At 41.8% G+C, this 21765-nt stretch overlaps 2 protein-coding genes across 2 annotated transcripts in view; both read left to right on the top strand.

The window, feature by feature from the left end:
- The first annotated feature begins 3884 nt into the window (after positions 1–3884).
- LOC131953633 (uncharacterized) lies at positions 3885–14399 on the top strand. The gene is made up of 8 exons (XM_059316913.1): positions 3885–4009; positions 4502–4719; positions 5198–5367; positions 9244–9400; positions 9974–10345; positions 11645–11729; positions 12861–13019; positions 13954–14399. Exons 2-8 carry the CDS (start codon positions 4602–4604, stop codon positions 14150–14152), a joined length of 1260 nt encoding a protein of 419 aa, XP_059172896.1. The 5' UTR covers positions 3885–4009; positions 4502–4601; the 3' UTR covers positions 14153–14399.
- Positions 14400–17848: 3449 nt separating this feature from the next.
- The window catches only part of LOC131953622 (uncharacterized), a 9050-nt gene continuing 5133 nt past the window's right edge, over positions 17849–21765 (top strand). The window contains exons 1-2 of the mRNA XM_059316891.1: positions 17849–17909; positions 21644–21765. The exon at positions 21644–21765 is cut by the window's right edge and continues 36 nt beyond it. Coding sequence (XP_059172874.1) covers positions 21725–21765 — 41 coding nt within the window. The 5' untranslated portion in view covers positions 17849–17909; positions 21644–21724. The remainder of the gene's footprint in view (positions 17910–21643) is intronic.

Below are 21765 nucleotides of genomic sequence, written 5' to 3'. Positions count from 1 at the left end.
ACCCATCTAGGAGAGACTACTCGATAGCTGGGGACAGCAACCCATCTAGGAGAGACAACTCGATAGCTGGGAACAGCAACCCATCTAGGCGAGACAACTCGATAGCTGGGGACAGCAACCCATCTAGGAGAGACAACTCAATAGCTGGGGACAGCAACCCATCTAGGAGAGACAACTCGATAGCTGGGGACAGCAACCCATCTAGGAGAGACTACTCGATAGCTGGGGACAGCAACCCATCTAGGAGAGACAACTCGATAGCTGGGAACATCAACCAATCTAGGAGAGACAACTCGATAGCTGGAAACAGCAACCCATCTAGGAGAGACAACTCGATAGCTGGGAACATCAACCAATCTAGGAGAGACAATTCAATAGCTGGGGACAGCAACCCATCTAGGAGAGACAACTCGATAGCTGGGGACAGCAACCCATCTAGGAGAGACAACTCGATAGCTGGGGAGAGCAACCCATCTAGGAGAGACAACTCGATAGCTGGGGACAGCAACCCATCTAGGAAAGACAACTCGATAACTGGGGGCACCAACCATCTAGGAGAGACAACTCGATAGCTGGGGACAGCAACCCATCTAGGAGAGACAACTCGATAGCTGGGGACAGCAACCCATCTAGGAGAGACAACTTGATAGCTGGGGACAGCAACCCATCTAGGAGAGACTACTCGATAGCTGGGGACAGCAACCCATCTAGGAGAGACAACTCGATAGCTGGGGACAGCAACCCATCTAGGCGAGACAACTCGATAGCTGGGGACAGCAACCCATCTAGGAGAGACAACTCGATAGCTGGGGACAGCAACCCATCTAGGAGAGACAACTCGATAGCTGGGGACAGCAACCCATCTAGGAGAGACAACTCGATAGCTGGGAACATCAACCAATCTAGGAGAGACAACTCGATAGCTGGAAACAGCAACCCATCTAGGAGAGACAACTCGATAGCTGGGGACAGCAACCCATCTAGGAGAGACAACTCGATAACTGGGAACATCAACCAATCTAGGAGAGACAACTCAATAGCTGGGGACAGCAACCCATCTAGGAGAGACAACTCAATAGCTGGGGACAGCAACCCATCTAGGAGAGACAACTCGATAGCTGGGGACAGCAACCCATCTAGGAGAGACTACTCGATAGCTGGGGACAGCAACCCATCTAGGAGAGACAACTCGATAGCTGGGAACATCAACCAATCTAGGAGAGACAACTCGATAGCTGGAAACAGCAACCCATCTAGGAGAGACAACTCGATAACTGGGGGCACCAACCATCTAGGAGAGACAACTCGATAGCTGGGGACAGCAACCCATCTAGGAGAGACAACTCGATAGCTGGGGACAGCAACCCATCTAGGAGAGACAACTCGATAACTGGGGGCACCAACCAACTAGGAGAGACAACTCGATAGCTGGGGACAGCAACCCATCTAGGAGAGACTACTCGATAGCTGGGGACAGCAACAGATCTAGGCGAGACAACTCGATAGCTGGGGACAGCAACCCATCTAGGCGAGACAACTCCAAAATCAAATAACTGATGCATTGTAGTTTATTCTTGGCATACCAAGTTGACAAGTATTTGATTGTTTTGGATGAAATCACGTCTACCATGACAGTTAACAACAAAGTACAAAAAAACATCTTGGTACTAGAGACATTCGGTGTAGGTGCGTGGCATATCTTCCCGCTACACACACGACCTGTATACCAGTGTCGGCGCCCACCAAGTCTACGCCCATGATTTCTGCAGCTCCAGCTCAAGCTGATAAAACAGATGTGGTCAGTCTGACCAGCTGACCAGCGTGCTGTTGACTGGGCTAAAAATAGCTCTCTGTTGATTGTTGACAACGGCGTGTGACGCGAAAATTGAGCCGATTACATTCTTCATCCAGCAAGTTTGTCTGTCATACTTTGACAGACTGTCGTCAGTCTGATGATTCATCCAGCAAGTTTGTCCATCATACCTTGACAGACAGTCATCAGTCTAATGATTCATACAGCAAGTTTGTGCATCATAACTTGACAGACTGTCGTCAGTCAAATTCTTCCTCCTCTAATCGAGGTGACAGACAGTCCCAACACAAATGTTCCAAAACATTTTTTTTCTTCAAATATTTGTATTGCTCCTAGTTTTGCGTAGAATAAAATATTTCAGTAACTTCAACAATAAACCGGGAGTGATCTCCCCTAAACTTTCTCGAATATTCTAATATAACACTACGTGGGATGGCAACTCGGAGTATAGACATGATTTTTGTTTACTTAAACTTTTAAAAATAGAATAAAATCTAGTAGAAAAAAGAATTGCGCACCAAGCGAACGCCAAAACAAAATGTGCATAATAGTGCGCAATATTATTAGTACTTTATAAATTTACATGCGTTTTTTGAGAAACCGGAAATAGCGTAAATTAGTACTTCCGTTCAACGGAAATTACTCAAAATTTGAAAGAAGTTAGAGAATTAGATCTTTTACTTACATGTGAAATTTCATTTATCTATCTGAAATAGTACTCAAGTTATAGGCTTTTGAAAAAGTTATCGTGTTTACACACACACAGACACTCACACAGACACACACACAGAAATACGGACAAGATTGCAAAATTATTTTTTTCCGTATCAGTGAGGTGTAAAACGTCGAGATTTGCAAAAATCTCGATTTTTTTTTTGCACGATTACAAGACTTTCTCTATACTTCGTATAAACGAGAAAGTAAAATGTTATCAGCATCAAGTACAACATCACCTTAAAAACTGTTGTCAACGTTATGGACAATATCACCAAACAAAACTGGTATCAACATTAAGTTGTCTCCAAACAAAACGATCCTTTATAAATCTGTTTCATTCCAAAATTTAATTCTAAAATTGGCTGACCTAAACATTATAACACCTACTGACATACCTAAACCATCCCATGATTCTATCCACACACAGAACCATCCTTCGCCCGTTTACCCCACCCATAACCTGTTTTATAAACATACACCTTGTCTATTATACCAGCCCAGCCCTCATCGTATATTAACACTCCTAAACCAACCCCTTTTCTATTAGACTCTATCCCATCCCTCATTTTATAACACACCTAATCATCCACCAGCTATCAACACACCAAACCCAACCCTCGTCTATCAACACACTAAACCCAACCCTCATCCATCAACACACTAAACCCAACCCTCATCTATCAACACACCAAACCCAACCCTCGTCTATCAACACACTAAACCCAACCCTCATCTATCAACACACTAAACCCAACCCTCGTCTATCAACACACCAAACCCAACCCTCGTCTATCAACACACTAAACCCAACCCTCGTCTATCAACACACCAAACCCAACCCTCATCTATCAACACACCAAACCCAGCCCTCGTCTATCAACACACTAAACCCAACCCTCGTCTATCAACACACCAAACCCAGCCCTCATCTATCAACACACCAAACCCAACCGTTGTCTATCAACACACTAAACCCAACCCTCGTCTATCAACACACCAAACCCAGCCCTCGTCTATCAACACACCAAACCCAACCGTTGTCTATCAACACACTAAACCCAACCCTCGTCTATCAACACACCAAACCCAACCCTCGTCTATCAACACACCAACCCCAGCGACTCACCTATCCACACGATGTTTTCCCTTGATGCCCCTAAAGCTGCGTAATTCATTCAATTTTCTGTTTGATTTTACTCAATGTTCGGGCCTAGCGGCGCCTTCACATCACTCTGCTCCTGTGATGGTTACCCCAGCCAGGTAACGGCGATACCTGGGACTAGTTCGATGTGAACACGTCCTGAGCTGACCAAACACGGGCCGCTTGGTTTGTCTGCAGTCAACAGAGGACTGAGGTGGTGATGCTGCGGTCTAGCTACACCATCGGTGTCTGTCACTAGATGTCAACTGTCATTGGCACAATCTTAGCATGGCCGACACTACCATTTTCTCTTTCACTGGTGTAACATTAGTTTAAGTGTACGGACTTCATTTGTGATGTAACATTAGTTTAAGTGTACGGACTTAATTTGTGAAGTAACATTAGTTTAAGTGTACGGACTTCATTTGTGATGTAACATTAGTTTAAGTGTACGGACTTAATTTGTGAAGTAACATTAGTTTAAGTGTACGGACTTCATTTGTGATGTAACATTAGTTTACGTACTCAATTTGTGAGGTATCATTAGTTTAAGTATACGGACTCAATTTGTGATGTATCATTATTTTAAGTGTACCGATTTAATTTGTGAGGTAACATTAGTTTAAGTGTACTGATTCAATTTGTGAGGTATCATTAGTTTAAGTATACGGACTTAATGTGTGAAGTAACATTAGCTTAAGTGTAAGGACTTAATGTGTTATATTTCTGCTGGATATTGTGGACTATTCTGTGGGTCGATTAGACAGACCATCAACATCATCGACGGACAGAGATTAAATCACAGTATTGTCATTGTTTTTTTTTTTAAGACTAGTGTGTTGGATGACGGACGATTGTTAGACCATTAATCTGACGAGTGTGCTGGAACATTTGGTGGTGCTGAATGAAGCTGACCATGCGTGTTCTAGAATGATCTGTAGCCCCGTGTCTCCAGAAGCTCTGCCCCCTACCTCTGCTGTATGGCTGATACTTCTGGTCCTCACGTCCACCCTAAGTCCAGTAGCCAGTCAGTCGGGTCTCCTGATTGGTGAGTTCTAGCCACGTCATCAGGACGTTTTAATCAGTGATTGTATACATACAGCTAGCTTACAACATAGATCTAGATCTATCAGAATTTATCTGGTTCTCTGAGTAAATTCGTCTATGTGACTTACTGAATGAGTAGGCGTAGCTTCTGTTATTACATTGAAATGTGTATTACAAATTAAATACTGGAATAAATGTATAAATAAAATGAACAAACAAGACCAGATTTAAGATCTCGTACAATCTTTTATTTAAACTGCTACTACTGTTTGTGCTAAATATGTCCACCCATTTGTAACTATCCCCCCCCCCGATATGTGTGTATTGTGTCTACTTGTCCTTACACTCCCCCCTCACCCCAAATATGTGTGTATTGTGTCCACTTATCTTTACCTCCCCCCCCCCCCTCTGAATATGTGTGTAATGTGTCCACCCATCTTTACCTACCCCCCCCCCCCTACCCCCACGCGTGTCCCCAGCGGCTGCCTGCTATGGAAACATCAACAACTACCTACGACTGGACTGTGGGGAGAGCGGGAAGATCCAAGTCATCAATGTCTACCACGGCACGCGGGCCAAGTCCTACAACTGTACCAGTCCAGCTAGCGTGGACACTTACAACAAGGAGTGCTGCAACAGGATCCCCTCTGTAAGTAGCATGTCCGATCTAGACCAAAGGGCAACAGGATCCCCTCTGTAAGTAACACGTTCACTCACTCTAGACCAAAGGGCAACAGGATCCCCTCTGTAAGTAGCACGTCCACTTTAGACCAAAGGGCAACAGGATCCCCTCTGTAAGTAACACGTCCACTCTAAAGGGCAATAGGATCCCCTCTGTAAGTAACACGTCCACTCTAGACCAAAGGGCAACAGGATCCCCTCTGTAAGTAACACGTCCACTCTAGACCAAAGGGCAACAGGATCCCCTCTGTAAGTAACACGTCCACTCTAAAGGGCAATAGGATCCCCCTCTGTAAGTAACACGTCCACTCTAGACCAAAGGGCAACAGGATCCCCTCTGTAAGTAACACGTCCACTCTAGACCAAAGGGCAACAGGATCCCCTCTGTAAGTAACACGTCCACTCTAAAGGGCAATAGGATCCCCCTCTGTAAGTAACACGTCCACTCTAAAGGGCAATAGGATCCCCCTCTGTAAGTAACACGTCCACTCTAGACCAAAGGGCAACAGGATCCCCTCTGTAAGTAACACGTCCACTCTAGACCAAAGGGCAACAGGATCCCCTCTGTAAGTAACACGTCCACTCTAAAGGGCAATAGGATCCCCCTCTGTAAGTAACACGTCCACTCTAGACCAAAGGGCAACAGGATCCCCTCTGTAAGTAACACGTCCACTCTAGACCAAAGGGCAACGGGATCCCCTCTGTAAGTAACACGTCCACTCTAAAGGGCAATAGGATCCCCCTCTGTAAGTAACACGTCCACTCTAGACCAAAGGGCAACAGGATCCCCTCTGTAAGTAACACGTCCAATCTAAAGGGCAACAGGATCCCCTCTGTAAGTAACACGTCCACTCTAAAGGGCAATAGGATCCCCCTCTGTAAGTAACACGTCCACTCTAGACCAAAGGGCAACAGGATCCCCTCTGTAAGTAACACGTCCACTCTAGACCAAAGGGCAACAGGATCCCCTCTGTAAGTAACACGTCCACTCTAAAGGGCAATAGGATCCCCCTCTGTAAGTAACACGTCCACTCTAGACCAAAGGGCAACAGGATCCCCTCTGTAAGTAACACGTCCACTCTAAAGGGCAATAGGATCCCCCTCTGTAAGTAACACGTCCACTCTAGACCAAAGGGCAACAGGATCCCCTCTGTAAGTTACACGTCCACTCTAAAGGGCAATAGGATCCCCCTCTGTAAGTAACACGTCCACTCTAAAGGGCAATAGGATCCCCCTCTGAAAGTAGCACGTCCACTCTAGACCAAAGGGCAACAGGATCCCCCTCTGTAAGTAACACGTCCACTCTAGACCAAAGGGCAACAGGATCCCCTCTGTAAGTAACACGTCCACTCTAAAGGGCAATAGGATCACCCTCTGTAAGTAACACGTCCACTCTAGACCAAAGGGCAATAGGATCCCCCTCTGTAAGTAACACGTCCACTCTAGACCAAAGGGCAATAGGATCCCCCTCTGTAAGTAACACGTCCACTCTAAAGGGCAATAGGATCACCCTCTGTAAGTAACACGTCCACTCTAGACCAAAGGGCAATAGGATCCCCCTCTGTAAGTAACACGTCCACTCTAAAGGGCAATAGGATCACCCTCTGTAAGTAACACGTCCACTCTAGACCAAAGGGCAATAGGATCCCCCTCTGTAAGTAGCACGTCCACTCTAAAGGGCAACAGGATCCCCTCTGTAAGTAGCACGTCCACTCTAGACCAAAGGGCAACAGGATCCCCACTATAAGTAACACGTCCACTCTAAAGGGCAATAGGATCACCCTCTGTAAGTAACACGTCCACTCTAGACCAGGGGCGGAACTACCATACCGCCAGACCCCGCAATGCGGGGGGGGGGGGGGGGGGGGCCGAGGACGTTTAGGGGCCCAGTTCCGACCAAAAAACAATGAATTTTTTTTTCGAAAATTATGTTTTTCATGCATCTTGAACGTGGTTTTTGTAAAAAAAAAAATAAAAAAAAAAAAAAAACAAGTTATTTAAAAAGTCTAGTGACAATTTTAGCGCAATTTCCTTATGTTATCTAAAAATAGCTCTGTCGTAGCGTAAATCAAGAGCAGGGTTAGTAAAACCATTGGTTAGTTATTAGAACGTTTTTTATTTTAAAAAATTTCAGTATTTTACGTTTTATTTACAAAAGAGTTACATGACTAAAAACCATTGCGCGCCTACTGAACGTGATGGCGCAGCCATGGAACGCGATGGCGCAGCTATTGAACGTGATGACGCGTGTGGTGTGGTTGGAAAAAATGCCTACTAATTCGGTCCAAATTTTAATTAATTCAAAAAAATTTTTGTGACCGAACGAAAGGATATTTTTGAAAACTTTCTTCGGCAATATTGTTTTAAATTATGGCAGGAATCGATTGGTACATGTTTCAAGTCGCTAAGTGGTCTGGTCGCCGAGATATGGGCCAAAAACTGCTTTTTTTCGAGGTTTTTTGGCTTTTCCGGGAAATCCATGAAAGAAACCCGTAATTTTTATGGCCTATGTTCATCCTCGTAACTTGCTTAACATAATTGCTTTTGGAACTAGTCATCGATATTGCTTCGTTGAGGAGGAGATACGACTTAAAGCTGCGGACACACATCCATCCATTCATTCATACATTCATACATCCAGAAATGACGGGTTAATAAACGCAATTCTCCAGAATGGAAATTGCGCTAAAAAAAAAAAAAAAAAAAAAAAAAAAGTCTACTATAGCAGAGATTGTTGCGTAGAAAAATATTTTAAAATCTACAAGAGCTATAGTTTGAAAGGTAGGTAAACATTCACACTACTTCCATGACTTACTGCCCTTCTTTAAAATAGGGATGCCCACGAAGCTCATTTGAATAGTTTTGTACTATGTATATTAAAAAGTAATTGAATCTCTGAATTGTTATTTAAATAAGACGTACTATACAATAGTATAGCTATAAAAATCAATGTTTTCAAAATTGATATTACAAAAGCCAAAAATGAAAAAAATAAACATAACGCGAGAAACCATTCACGAATCAAGCTAATGTCTTTATATATTTCTGACCAGCATGTTTTGAAACACTTATAGCTTAAGAAGAGTTTTGACTAAATGTTTTCTATTTTGTTCTCTCAGAATGGTTATATATTGCAAAGAAGTAGACTAAATTACTCAGTTAGGACAGGGGTCGGCAACCTGCGGCTCGCGAGCCGCATGCGGCTCTTTAGATATCAAGATGCGGCTCTCCAGCTCCTTAAATAAATACTAATAATCTTAATAAAAACATAAAATATTTGAAATGAAAAAAATGTTAGTGGCTCTTTAAAACCAGGGAAATTTTGGAAATTGTAACTTTTGGCTCTTTCGCTTCAACAGGTTGCCGACCCCTGAGTTAGGATATAGCTTATATATATATATATATATATATATATATATATATATATATATATATATATATATATATATCATGTCTGATTGTAGAGTTTTTAAGTAACACTCGACTAAGTCGTTATTAATTAACATTTTATGGATATGTTTCTCGTTTTGTCGTTTGTCATAATGACACCACAAACATCAACAAATCTGCAGAGTTTACAATAGCCGTCATCGCTTACTGCTCGCAAGTTGCCTGCACAGAAACACTATCTCTCTAATACTAGCCAGAAACGTTCTCTCTAATACTAGCCAGAAACATATGTGTTATACTATCATCGAAATATTATCTCTACTAATATCAAAGTTTTTTTCTGATGAAAGTAAATTTGTTACGATATTTGAAGAAAATGTCGCCCTGAGTTAGTATTGGTTTTGCTTATGCAAAAAGATACATAACTAAACCAACGTGTTGACCTACATTGCAGGACTGTATGATGCGCGTGGCAGACAGCGCCTACGTCGTGTGCAACAACAATGCCAGGTGTACCGTGGCCTCCACCTGGTCCAACGCCAACAAGGAGTGCGACCAGGACACCTACCCACAGAACTCCAACTACATGCTGATGGAGTACAGGTGCCTAGGTCAGTGCTCTGGTTTTAGGGGGCATTTTGTTGGCGTTTACCTAACATTTAATTTTTTCTCTCATTTTGGCCTACTATTTATTTTTATTTTGGCTTACCTTTTATTTTAATAGTTTCCGTTTGGCTTATAATTTGTTTTCGTTTTATTTTCGTTTGGCTTATATTTTATTTTTGTTTTATTTACATTTGGTAGAGAATATACAATGTATTTACATTTTGTTTTCGTATGGCTTACAACTTTAGCTGGCGTGTTTTCGTTTGGCTTTAAATTAATTTTTAAAAATTCTCGTTTGGCTCACTTTAAAAAAAATTATTTTCGTTTGGCTTACGTTTTTTTTTTAAATTTTATTTTGGCTTACAATTTGTTTTTATTTGATTTATAATTTATTTTGTTTTTGTTTGTTACATTTTATTTTTATTAGGCTAAAAAGGTGTATCGTTTGGCTTCAAATTTATTTTCATTTGGCTTACAATTTTTTTTTAATTTTTTTTTATACAAGCGAGTTACGACCACTTTTCATTTTGTTTTGTTTGGCTTACAATCTTAGTTTCTTTTAACATTTTGTCTACCAGGTATAACAACGGCAGCTGAAACAACAACCACTAGTATTAAAACTATCGACAGAAATCAGCTGATCACAAACAGCACAACAGCATGGCCTACGACAGCCTGGCCAACAACTGCTGCATCGACAACTGAATCTACAACTGTCGCAACGAACAATAAGCCTACAGGCTATAAATCAACATTGTTACAGCCCCTTACAACCCAACCTCCCACACATCCGTTCCCCACTCCACTCCCCACAGACCAAACCCCCTCACAAGCCCCCACACAGCAGTCGACTGTGGCACGGAACAGCACAGGACGAGTGTACAACCACACCCAGCCAGCACTCAGTGCCTTCAGCACAGAGAGACAATCGGCCAAATCAGAGGAGGAATGTAAGGCAATCTTGACTGACACGTCAGTCTTGACCGGACATGTCAATCTTGACTAGACACGCCAATCTTGATTGACACGTCAATCTTGATTGACACGTCAATCTTGACTAGACACGTCAATCTTGATTGACACGTCAATCTTGACCAGACACGTCAATCTTGATTGACACGTCAATCTTGACTGACACGTCAATCTTAACTAGACACGTCAATCTTGATTGACACGTCAATCTTGACCAGACACGTCAATCTTGACTAGACACATCAATCTTGACTAGACACGGCAATCTTGACTAGACAATCTTGACTAGACACATGAATGTTAACTAGACACATCAATCTTGACCAGACACGTCAATCTTGAGCTGGCCTAGTGTTAGAATTCATTGGTTAGGGGTCATCCATTTATGACGTCGAGGTGGGGGGGGGGGGGGGGGAATCCAATGTCGAATTTTGTGGAAACGTGTGAACTGTGGTGGGAGGGGAGAAGTTTGGGGTCCATCCCTCGAACCTCACCTCCTGAGTGACAATTAGGGCATGGCGGCATGTTATAATGTTAACTACCCTACATAGATCGAAATGTTTCGGTCATGGATTACGATGTGAACGATTCACGTTTCTAACTATGGCGTGAGCTGTTGAAAAACTCAATCATGTGTAAACATTTGTTGTGGTGTGTTAAAAAGTCAATCATGTGTAAACATTTGTTGTGGTGTGTTAAAAAGTCAATCATGTGTAAACATTTGTTGTGGTGTGTTAAAAAGTCAATCATGTGGAAACATTTGTCGTGGTGTGTTAAAAAGTCAATCATGTGTAAACATTTGTTGTGGTGTGTTAAAAAGTCAATCATGTGTAAACATTTGTTGTGGTGTGTTAAGTAGTCATTCATGTGTAAACATTTGTCGTGGTGTGTTAAAAAGTCAATCATGTGTAAACATTTGTTGTGGTGTGTTAAAAAGTCATTCATGTGTAAACATTTGTTGTGGTGTGTTAAAAAGTCAATCATGTGTAAACATTTGTTGTGGTGTGTTAAAAAGTCAATCATGTGTAAACATTTGTTGTGGTGTGTTAAAAAGTCATTCATGTGTAAACATTTGTTGTGGTGTGTTAAAAAGTCAATCATGTGTAAACATTTGTTGTGGTGTGTTAAAAAGTCAATCATGTGTAAACATTTGTTGTGGTGTGTTAAAAAGTCATTCATGTGTAAACATTTGTTGTGGTGTGTTAAATAGTCATTCATGTGTAAATATTTCTTGTGGTGTGTTAAAAAGTCATTCATGTGTAAACATTTGTCCTCAGTGAGTAATGCCATGGTTGGTGCCATCATAGGGGGATCGCTAGGGATGTTCTTGACACTGGTAGCCTTCATCTTCTATTGGGGCAGGTGAGTACAGGGCAGCTAGCACACAGTCATGGCTACATGGGCTGTTATATCAAGCTACAGTCATGGCTACATGGGCTGTTATAGCATGCTACAGTCATGGCTACATAGGCTGTTATAGCATGCTACAGTCATGGCTACATGGGCTGTTATAGCATGCTACAGTCATGGCTACACAGTCATGGCTACATAGGTTGTTATATCAAGCTACAGTCATGGCTACATAGACTATTATATCAGGCTACAGTCATGGCTACATAGACTGTTATATCATGCTACAGTCATGGCTACACAGTCATGGCTACATAGGTTGTTATATCAAGCTACAGTCATGGCTACATAGACTATTATATCAAGCTACAGTCATGGCTACATGGGCTGTTATAGCATGCTACAGTCATGGCTACATAGGCTGTTATAGCATGCTACAGTCATGGCTACATGGGCTGTTATAGCATGCTACAGTCATGGCTACACAGTCATGGCTACATAGGTTGTTATATCATGCTACAGTCATGGCTACATAGGCTGTTATATCAGGCTACAGTCATGGCTACATAGGTTGTTATATCATGCTACAGTCATGGCTACATAGGCTGTTATATCAGGCTACAGTCATGGCTACATAGGCTGTTATATCACAGTTACACAGTCATGGCTACATAGACTGTTATATCATGCTACAGTCATGGCTACATAAGCTGCTATATCATGCTACATATATCATAGTTATATAGTTACAATAGCTTTTATATAATAGTTACATTAGACGTCTGATCACAGTTACATTATTATTGCTATATAGTCACAATAACTCTCAAACCCACTCACGTAACTCTCACAACGGCTGTAAATGGTGTATTACCATACACATGTGTTTGCTATTAGTTAAGCTTTAGTTCTTGAACATTAGGTAGCTTTCTAAAATCACAACTGTTTAATATACGTGAGTCGTGGGGTATGGGTCATGGGTCGTGGGGTATGGGTCGTGGGTCGTGGGGTATGGGTCATGGGTCGTTGGTCATGGGTCGAGTCTGCCTTAAGCAGCTGTCGTGTCTTACGTTGTATAAGGAGAAGATCATGAACACCCCACCAACCCCGCCCCCTTGCTAAATAAAACTCTATATCCTCCAGAAAACGCCACCTGAGGATCGTGGGCAAGCCCCAGCCCACTGTGTGGGACTACCTCCTGTCTCAGACCTTCACCGTGCGGGGCTCCAGGGGATACGACCACTTCTCCAGCGTCAGATCTTCGGCCAGTTCGGACGGTGAGGCCGGCAGTCCGGTCGTCAGGTGAGTGGTCAGACTAGTGCTAGAGCCGGCAGTCCGGTCGTCAGGTGAGTGGTCAGACTAGTGCTAGAGCCGGCAGTCCGGTCGTCAGGTGAGTGGTCAGACTAGTGCTGAAGCCGGCAGTCCGGTCGTCAGGTGAGTAGTTAGACTAGTGCTAGAGCCGGCAGTCCGGTTGTCAGGTGAGTGGTTAGACTAGTGCTAGAACCGGCAGTCCGGTTGTCAGGTGAGTGGTCAGATTAGTGCTAGAACCGGCAGTCCGGTCGTCAGGTAAGTGGTCAGACTAGTGCTGAAGCCGGCAGTCCGGTCGTCAGGTGAGTGGTCAGACTAGTGCTAGAGCCGGTCGTCAGGTGAGTGGTCAGACTAGTGCTAGAGCCGGTCGTCAGGTGAGTGGTTATACGTACTAGAACCGGCAGTCTGGTCGTCAGGTGAGTGGTTATACGTATTAGAACCGGCAGTCCGGTTTTCATGTGAGCTTTAACTTGACACCTTTAAACTTTAACTTGACATCTTCAAGCTTTAACTTGACATCTTCAAGCTTTAACTTGACATCTTCAAGCTTTAACTTGGCATCTTCAAGCTTTAACTTGACATCTTCAAGCTTTAACTTGACATCTTCAAGCTTTAACTTGGCATGTTCAAGCTTTAACTTGACATCTTCAAGCTTTAACTTGACATCTTCAAGCTTTAACTTGACATCTTCAAGCTTTAACTTGACATCTTCAAGCTTTAACTTAACATCTTCAAGCTTTAACTTGACATCTTCAAGCTTTAACTTGGCATCTTCAAGCTTTAACTTGACATCTTCAAGCTTTAACTTGACATCTTCAAGCTTTAACTTGACATCTTCAAGCTTTAACTTGACATCTTCAAGCTTTAACTTGACATCTTCAAGCTTTAACTTCAAGTTCTCTCCAACTGACCTGAAATTTCTCCACAGAAAAAACATGTGGCTGCCCAACATTGTACACAGGGAAGACACGGCTCAGGATGACGCCATCAGTAACTATGACAACGAGACTGACAGACACAGGGTGGAGGTGCACCCACGGGCCTCACCAACGCCCTACGCCTTTGTCAACCTTTACGTGGACGCCCCAAGCACATCCCAAGGTTATCAAGGTCATCACGAGGCTTAAGGGTAAACTCATTTACCCTTGTGGGGACAAATGCGGAGGTCTGAATGTTGCCCAGTCTATTGAGGTCATTCCAAGGTCATTTGGAGGTCTGAATGTCAACACATTCATCACTTTCGTTGAGACATTAAAGTCATTTTTAGGTCATTAAGAGGTGTGAAGGTCAACAGGTTCATCACTTTCGTGGAAACATTGACGTCATTCCAAGGTCATTAGGAGTCAGCATATTCATCATTTTGTAAGAGGCATTTAAGTCTAGCAGTTAGCAACTATGAACTGATGTGAGTAAAACGGGACAGACTCTAGGGTAGAGAGTACTGACTAGTGTCGATATATGAACGCAGACTCTAGGGTAGAGAGTACTGACTAGTGTCGTTGTGTGGACTACTGATGCAAGGACTGACTAAGATCTTAATTTCCCGATGGCCGAATCGCTATGTATTAAAATTGTTTTGTCATTTAAATATTTTTTAACTTCCTTTTTCTGGATTCTCATAAATTATGATTGTTAAGACAGTTCCGATTGTTAAGTTTATAAAGATTTGTTTGTAATGTTTTCTGAATGTCAGGATTGTTATGATTATAACTGGCTGTGTTGCTTGTGTTTGTTTACTATTTATTATATCAGTGTAGAATGTGTGTATTGTGTCGACACAGTGTTTATAGCTGTAAACCTGGTTGTTAAGTATCTTTCAACACGGATGCTTCTATTTACTGCTTATGATGGTTTATAATGGATTGTGATTGCTTTGTATTTACTTTTATGATGGATTACTATTATTGTGATTGTTTTATATTTACTACTAATGATGATTATAATTGATTGTGATAGCTGTATATAAGTTTACTGTTATCCATTCAGAGAGGGCTCACAAAACATTTTATAATTCTTAACTCTAGCCACTGTCAGCTTTGGTAAACGGTAATGTTGTAGGGAATTGGTTGGATAAAGATAGAAGTAGGAAAGACTTTAGCTGTACATCAGCTTGTATTAAAATGTGTAGCTTAGCATCAATCATTTACTTTTCTAATTTGAGATAACTTCAGAACATTTTGTTAGACTTGAGATTATCCTTACTAATGTATGTCAATACAATAGTATTTCTATCGATGAGTACGCTGGATCTACACAAAACTGATTACTGACACAATTCTAGCCTAAAACAACTGACTACTGACACAATTCTAGCCTAAAACAACTGACTACTGACACAATTCTAGCCTAAAACAACTGACTACTGACACAATTCTAGCCTAAAACAACTGACTACTGACACAATTCTAGCCTAAAACAACTGACTTCTGACACAATTCTAGCCCAAAACAACTGATTACTGACACAATTCTAGCCTAAAACAACTGACTACTGACACAACACTAGCCTAAAACAACTGACTTCTGACACAATTCTAGCCTAAAACAACTTACTACTGACACAGTTCTAGACTAAAACAACTGACTTCTGACACAATTCATACCTAAAACAACTGACTACCGACACAATTCTAGCCTAAAACAACTGACTACTGACACAATTCTAGCCCAAAACAACTGACTACTGACACAATTCTAGCCTAAAACAACTGACTACTGACACAATTCATGCCTAAAACAACTGACTACTGACACAATTCTAGCCTAAAACAACTGACTACTGACACAATTCTAGCCTAAAACAACTGACTACTGACACAATTCTAGCCTAAAACAACTGACTACTGACACAACACTAGCCTAAAACAACTGACTTCTGACACAATTCTAGCCTAAAACAACTTACTACTGACACAGTTCTAGACTAAAACAACTGACTTCTGACACAATTCATACCTAAAACAACTGACTACCGACACAATTCTAGCCTAAAACAACTGACTACTGACACAATTCTAGCCCAAAACAACTGACTACTGACACAATTCTAGCCTAAAACAACTGACTACTGACACAATTCATGCCTAAAACAACTGACTACTGACACAATTCTAGCCTAAAACAACTGACTACTGACACAATTCTAGCCTAAAACAACTGACTACTGACACAATTCTAGCCTAAAACAACTGACTACTGACACAATTCTAGCCTAAAACAACTGACTACTGACACAATTCTAGCCTAAAACAACTGATTACTGACACAATTCTAGCCCAAAACAACTGATTACTGACACAATTCTAGCCCAAAACAACTGACTACTGACACAATTCTAGCCCAAAACAACTGACTACTGACACAATTCTAGCCTAAAACAACTGACTACTGACACAATTCTAGTCCAAAACAACTGCCCACAGCTGACGCAACATTAGCCTAAAACAATTTTTTTTTAAAATGTTAATGGTATAATGAGACACTTGACCCAAAATGTAAAAAAAAACAACAGCTGGTGTTCACAAATCTTTGGGTGGAGGATGGCCGACATTCTGATGGTGAAAACTTGATTTTGTGTGGGAGACTTGTGTTCATGTATTCTTATTTCATTGGTTCAATTATATCTCAATAAAAGCTAGATTTTTGTAATCAGATAATTGTGTCTGTTTTTAATTACCTTTCAAACGGCCACGTGATGTTATGTATATCATATGACCGTATGGATGCCATATGTGTAGACTAGCAACAGTTATGTATTAATGTATATCCTGTGACCTTATGGATGCCATATGCACATATTCCCATGTAGAGTTTGTGTACATATTCCCATGTGGAGTGTGTGTACATATTCCCATGTGGAGTGTGTACATATTCCCATGTGGAGTGTGTGTACATATCCCCATGTGGAGTGTATGTACATATTCCCATGTGGAGATTGTGTACATATTCCCATGAGGAGTGTGTGTACATATTCCCATGTGGAGTGTATGTACATATCCCCATGTGGAGTGTGTGTACATATTCCCATGTGGAGTGTGTGTACATATTCCCAAGTGTGAAGTGTGTGTGTACATATTCCCATGTTGGGTGTGTGTACATATTGCCATGTGGAGTGTGTGTACATATTCTCATGTGGAGTGTGTGTACATATTCCCACATGTGAAGTGTGTGGGTACATATTCTTATGTGGAGTGTATGTACATATTCCCATGTGGAGTGTGTGTACATATTCCCAAGTGTGAAGTGTGTGTGTACATATTCTTATGTGGAGTGTGTGTACATATGCCCATGTGGAGTGTGTGTACATATCCCCATGTGGAGTGTGTGTACATATTCCCATGTGGAGTGTGTGTACATATTCCCATGTGGAGTTGGTGTACATGATAATGTCATTAAATGTCTGGAAGAGTCGGGAATTGTATTTGTATTAATACGACAGATGCAGATAGTAGATCTACTTCTCATTGATTTGTCAAACAAGTATCTAATTAATGCTGAGTTATGTATGATGGGCACAACCATTGAACTAACCAGAAGTAGACAAGTTTAGAATACAGTATTCATACACTACTTAATGTTGTCTGTAAACTAGGCTACACATCCTACATTGCACATATCCTGCACTTAAAAACAAGACTACGCATCATAGATTGCCCATATCGTTCACTTAACAGCGAGACTACACATCATATATTGCACATAGCCTGCACTTAAAAGCAAGGCTACACATCAAAGGTTGCACACGCCCTACACTAAAAGTAGTGCGGCACCTAAAAAAACTTTGAGTGAAACAGGAAGTGGTTATAAGAAAGATAACTCAACACAATACAAATCAAGCGGCTACACAAGTTTTATTTCGTGTTTCAGTGCGTCATCATACTTTAAGGTATTTATTTTCTAATCTATAGTACTGGGAATATACTTCATGCCGTCAGGTAAAAGTAAAGATAAAAGTTGGTAAAATTCTACTCATTGTAGATAGATTACATTTATAGTACTGGACTCAATTGAGAGGGGTCTCGAAATTGTTTGCTAAACACAGTTTTAAAAGAACCAAAAACTATTTGGTTGTTTACATTTTTTTACCACAGAAAATGTAAACAAAATGGTAGAAGTATGTCATCTAAGATTATTGATAACAAATTACTATGAAGTGGGGGTTTTAGAATATCGATCGTGGAGTTCCTGTGTACAGCCAATCAATGTTTGTTTTATGAAAGTGAAACTTCAGGTTATAATTCAGGCTTGATAAAAATAAATGTAGATCTAGCCTTAAAAGCAAAATATATATATATATACATCTGCAAAAAATTTCAACATTGACTCTAAAAATATTAAATTTCTGAATTATTTCAGGGTTAAGATTTTTAAAATATTTTTATGGTTGCTTTGATGACAAAATCTAAAAACGGAACAAATTTTTAATCCATGTCAACAATAATAATGGAAGGATTCTAGTCATCTCGGTTAAGTCCATTGAATAAATCAACATAATTCACACCACTCTAGTGAACTCTAATAGATTCAAAGTTAGATCTGAACTGGGTAGGCCAAAGTGGCGTATCAACATATGTTTACACGTTGGAATTAATTAATAATTAATCAATGTGCGAATTTTTGTTGTTTTCAAACTAGAAGCTTATTCTTCCAAGTTAGCAACACCGATGTCTGCATAGAAAATGCTTTTTAAATATGTTTGTTATAAGATATTATATAATGTTACGTTATGTAATATATATATATATATATATATATATATATATATATATATATATATATATATATATATATATATATATATATATATATATATATATATACAAGCTTTAGCCTGAGTTTCAGTTTTTTAATTGTTGTACGGCCTAGTCAAGTGGTAGGACACACAACTTCTAGCTCGAGTTATATTCAAGAACAAGGCTGTAGGACGTCCAAAAGTCTAGCCAGCTCTGACTTTCAAACGTTACTGATAAATAAGTATCTATACTCTGTAGACGCGTGTCTGAGGCGTCCATAGTGGCTGTAGGGAGCCACCACTTACACTACCGCAGGGGCACAGGGTGCGACGCCTTAATCAATTTAGTAATCGATTGTTGCAGCCCACCGCAACAAAAGTGTATTGCGCTCTTTAAAACAAATGTAGGCGCAGCAGGCTCATTCGAAGCCCGTAGCTCCCCTGGACACAGGACACTATGCACCAGTAGACGCTCCTGCTGCAGTTAGACCGTTGATTCAAGTAGTTCCAGGACCTGTGCAGGGTACCCAATCTACGGACACCAGATGCAGGGTACCCAATCTACGGACACCAGATGCAGTGTACCCAATCTACGGACACCAGATGCAGGGTACCCAATCTACGGACACCAGATGCAGGGTACCCAATCTATGGACACCAGATGCAGGGTACCCAATCTACGGACACCAGATGCAGGGTACCCAATCTACGGACACCAGATGCAGGGTACCCAATCTACGGACACCAGATGCAGGGTACCCAATCTACGGACACCAGATGCAGGGTACCCAATCTACGGACACCAGATGCAGGGTACCCAATCTACGGACACCAGATGCAGGGTACCCAATCTACGTACACCAGATGCAGGGTACCCAATCTAAGGACACCAGATGCAGGGTACCCAATCTACGGACAACAGATGCAGGGTACCCAATCTACGGACACCAGATGCAGGGTACCCAATCTATGGACACCAGATGCAGGGTACCCAATCTATGGACACCAGATGCAGGGTACCCAATCTACGGACACCAGATGCAGGGTACCCAATCTATGGACACCAGATGCAGGGTACCCAATCTACGGACACCAGATGCAGGGTACCCAATCTATGGACACCAGATGCAGGGTACCCAATCTACGGACACCAGATGCAGGGTACCCAATCTATGGACACCAGATGCAGGGTACCCAATCTATGGACACCAGATGCAGGGTACCCAATCTACGGACACCAGATGCAGGGTACCCAATCTACGGACACCAGATGCAGGGTACCCAATCTACGGACAACAGATGCAGGGTACCCAATCTACGGACACCAGATGCAGGGTACCCAATCTACGGACACCAGATGCAGGGTACCCAATCTACGGACACCAGATGCAGGGTACCCAATCTATGGACACCAGATGCAGGGTACCCAATCTATGGACACCAGATGCAGGGTACCCAATCTACGGACACCAGATGCAGGGTACCCAATCTACGGACACCAGATGCAGGGTACCCAATCTACGGACACCAGATGCAGGGTACCCAATCTATGGACACCAGATGCTGAGCCGTGGAGCTCACAACTGCCCATCCCAACACTGCCGATCAATTGACGCCCATTTTGAAAAAGATGTGTAGGTCATAGTCCTGTGCTGGAATGATACTGATAGAAGCAATAAAGGTCTAGGGGAAGCAACGCTAGTAATATTTTTCTTGTCAAAATCACATAAGCTTGGTTATATCCCTTTTGGTATTCGATTGTGAGGACCCGATGGTCAATGTGTTTCGAATGAGTTTATATAATATGTGATACATTTATTTCATGTTTTCACCTGGTTAATATGTTCCACACCTACTTTACACGAACTCGTTTATACCTTATGGTTTAGATTCTTTCATTACATCTTTTCTGCAGAAGTTTATTATTATTATTGTTAGTACTAGTAGTAGTAGTATTAGTATTATTGAATCTAGATTCTAGAACATTCCCCCCCCCCCCTCAAATGAACAATACACAATTTATTAAACGTTTCTAAATTGTTACTTATGAAATAGATAGAGTTAATCATCCAATCACACCAGCTGCTACATGTTAGGTGTATCAAGGTTCGTCCCAATGAGACAAATGATATCTATACATATCGCTACTCATATCCATCTCCATATCTTACACGTATCACAAGCACTAGTAATTTACAGGGAGGTCATCGACAGGAGGTCATCGACAGGGAGGTTATTGACAGGGAGGTCATTCACAGGGAGGTCATTGACAGGGAGGTCATTGACAGTGAGGTCATTAACAGGGAGGTCATTGACAGGGAGGTCATTGACAGGGAGGTCATGGACAGGGAGGTCATGGACAGGGAGGTCATTTACAGTGAGGTCATTGACAGGGAGGTCATTGACAGGGAGGTCATTGACAGGGAGGTCATTGACACGTAGGTCATTGACAGGAGATCATTGACAGGGAGGTCATTGACAGTGAGGTCATTGACAGGGAGGTCATTGACAGGAGATCATTGACAGGGAGGTCATTGACAGTGAGGTCATTGACAGGGAGGTCATTGACAGTGAGGTCATTGACAGGGAGGTCATTGACAGGGAGGTCATTGACAGTGAGGTCATTGACAGGGAGGTCATTGACAGGAGGTCATTGACAGTGAGGTCATTGACAGGGAGGTCATTGACAGGAGATCATTGACAGGGAGGTCATTGACAGGGAGGTCATTGACAGGAGATCATTGACAGGAGATCATTGACAGGGAGGTCATTGAAAGTGAGGTCATTGACAGGGAGGTCATTCCTCCAGGGTTAATGACAAGGGGTAATATCCAGGGTGGTGTATTGACGGGGGTTAATGTCCTTTAATCATTTTATGTCCATTACAGGATAGGATGTGTGGAAGAGCTGATGTAAAAATTATGTGACGTCGACGGATCGGATGAGGTCAAGGCCATGTATTTGAGGCCATGAACGCTGCCAGAGCGCTGCTGTTAGTGCTCATGTTTCT

Source organism: Physella acuta, unplaced genomic scaffold (genome assembly GCF_028476545.2).
Source record: "Physella acuta isolate Inbredline_101_S28 unplaced genomic scaffold, ASM2847654v3 ptg000934l, whole genome shotgun sequence".
Taxonomy (NCBI): Eukaryota; Metazoa; Mollusca; class Gastropoda; family Physidae; genus Physella; species Physella acuta.
This window is presented reverse-complemented; position numbering and strand designations above follow the sequence as displayed.

What these genes read in the sequence shown, in the direction of transcription:
- LOC131953633 (XM_059316913.1), top strand. Translation starts at nt 4,602, where the DNA reads ATGATCTGTAGCCCCGTGTCTCCAGAAGCTCTGCCCCCTACCTCTGCT. An exon ending in TCAGTCGGGTCTCCTGATTG is followed by an intron (nt 4,720 to 5,197) that starts GTGAGTTCTAGC and finishes GCGTGTCCCCAG; the next exon opens with CGGCTGCCTGCTATGGAAAC. An exon ending in GCTGCAACAGGATCCCCTCT is followed by an intron (nt 5,368 to 9,243) that starts GTAAGTAGCATG and finishes CCTACATTGCAG; the next exon opens with GACTGTATGATGCGCGTGGC.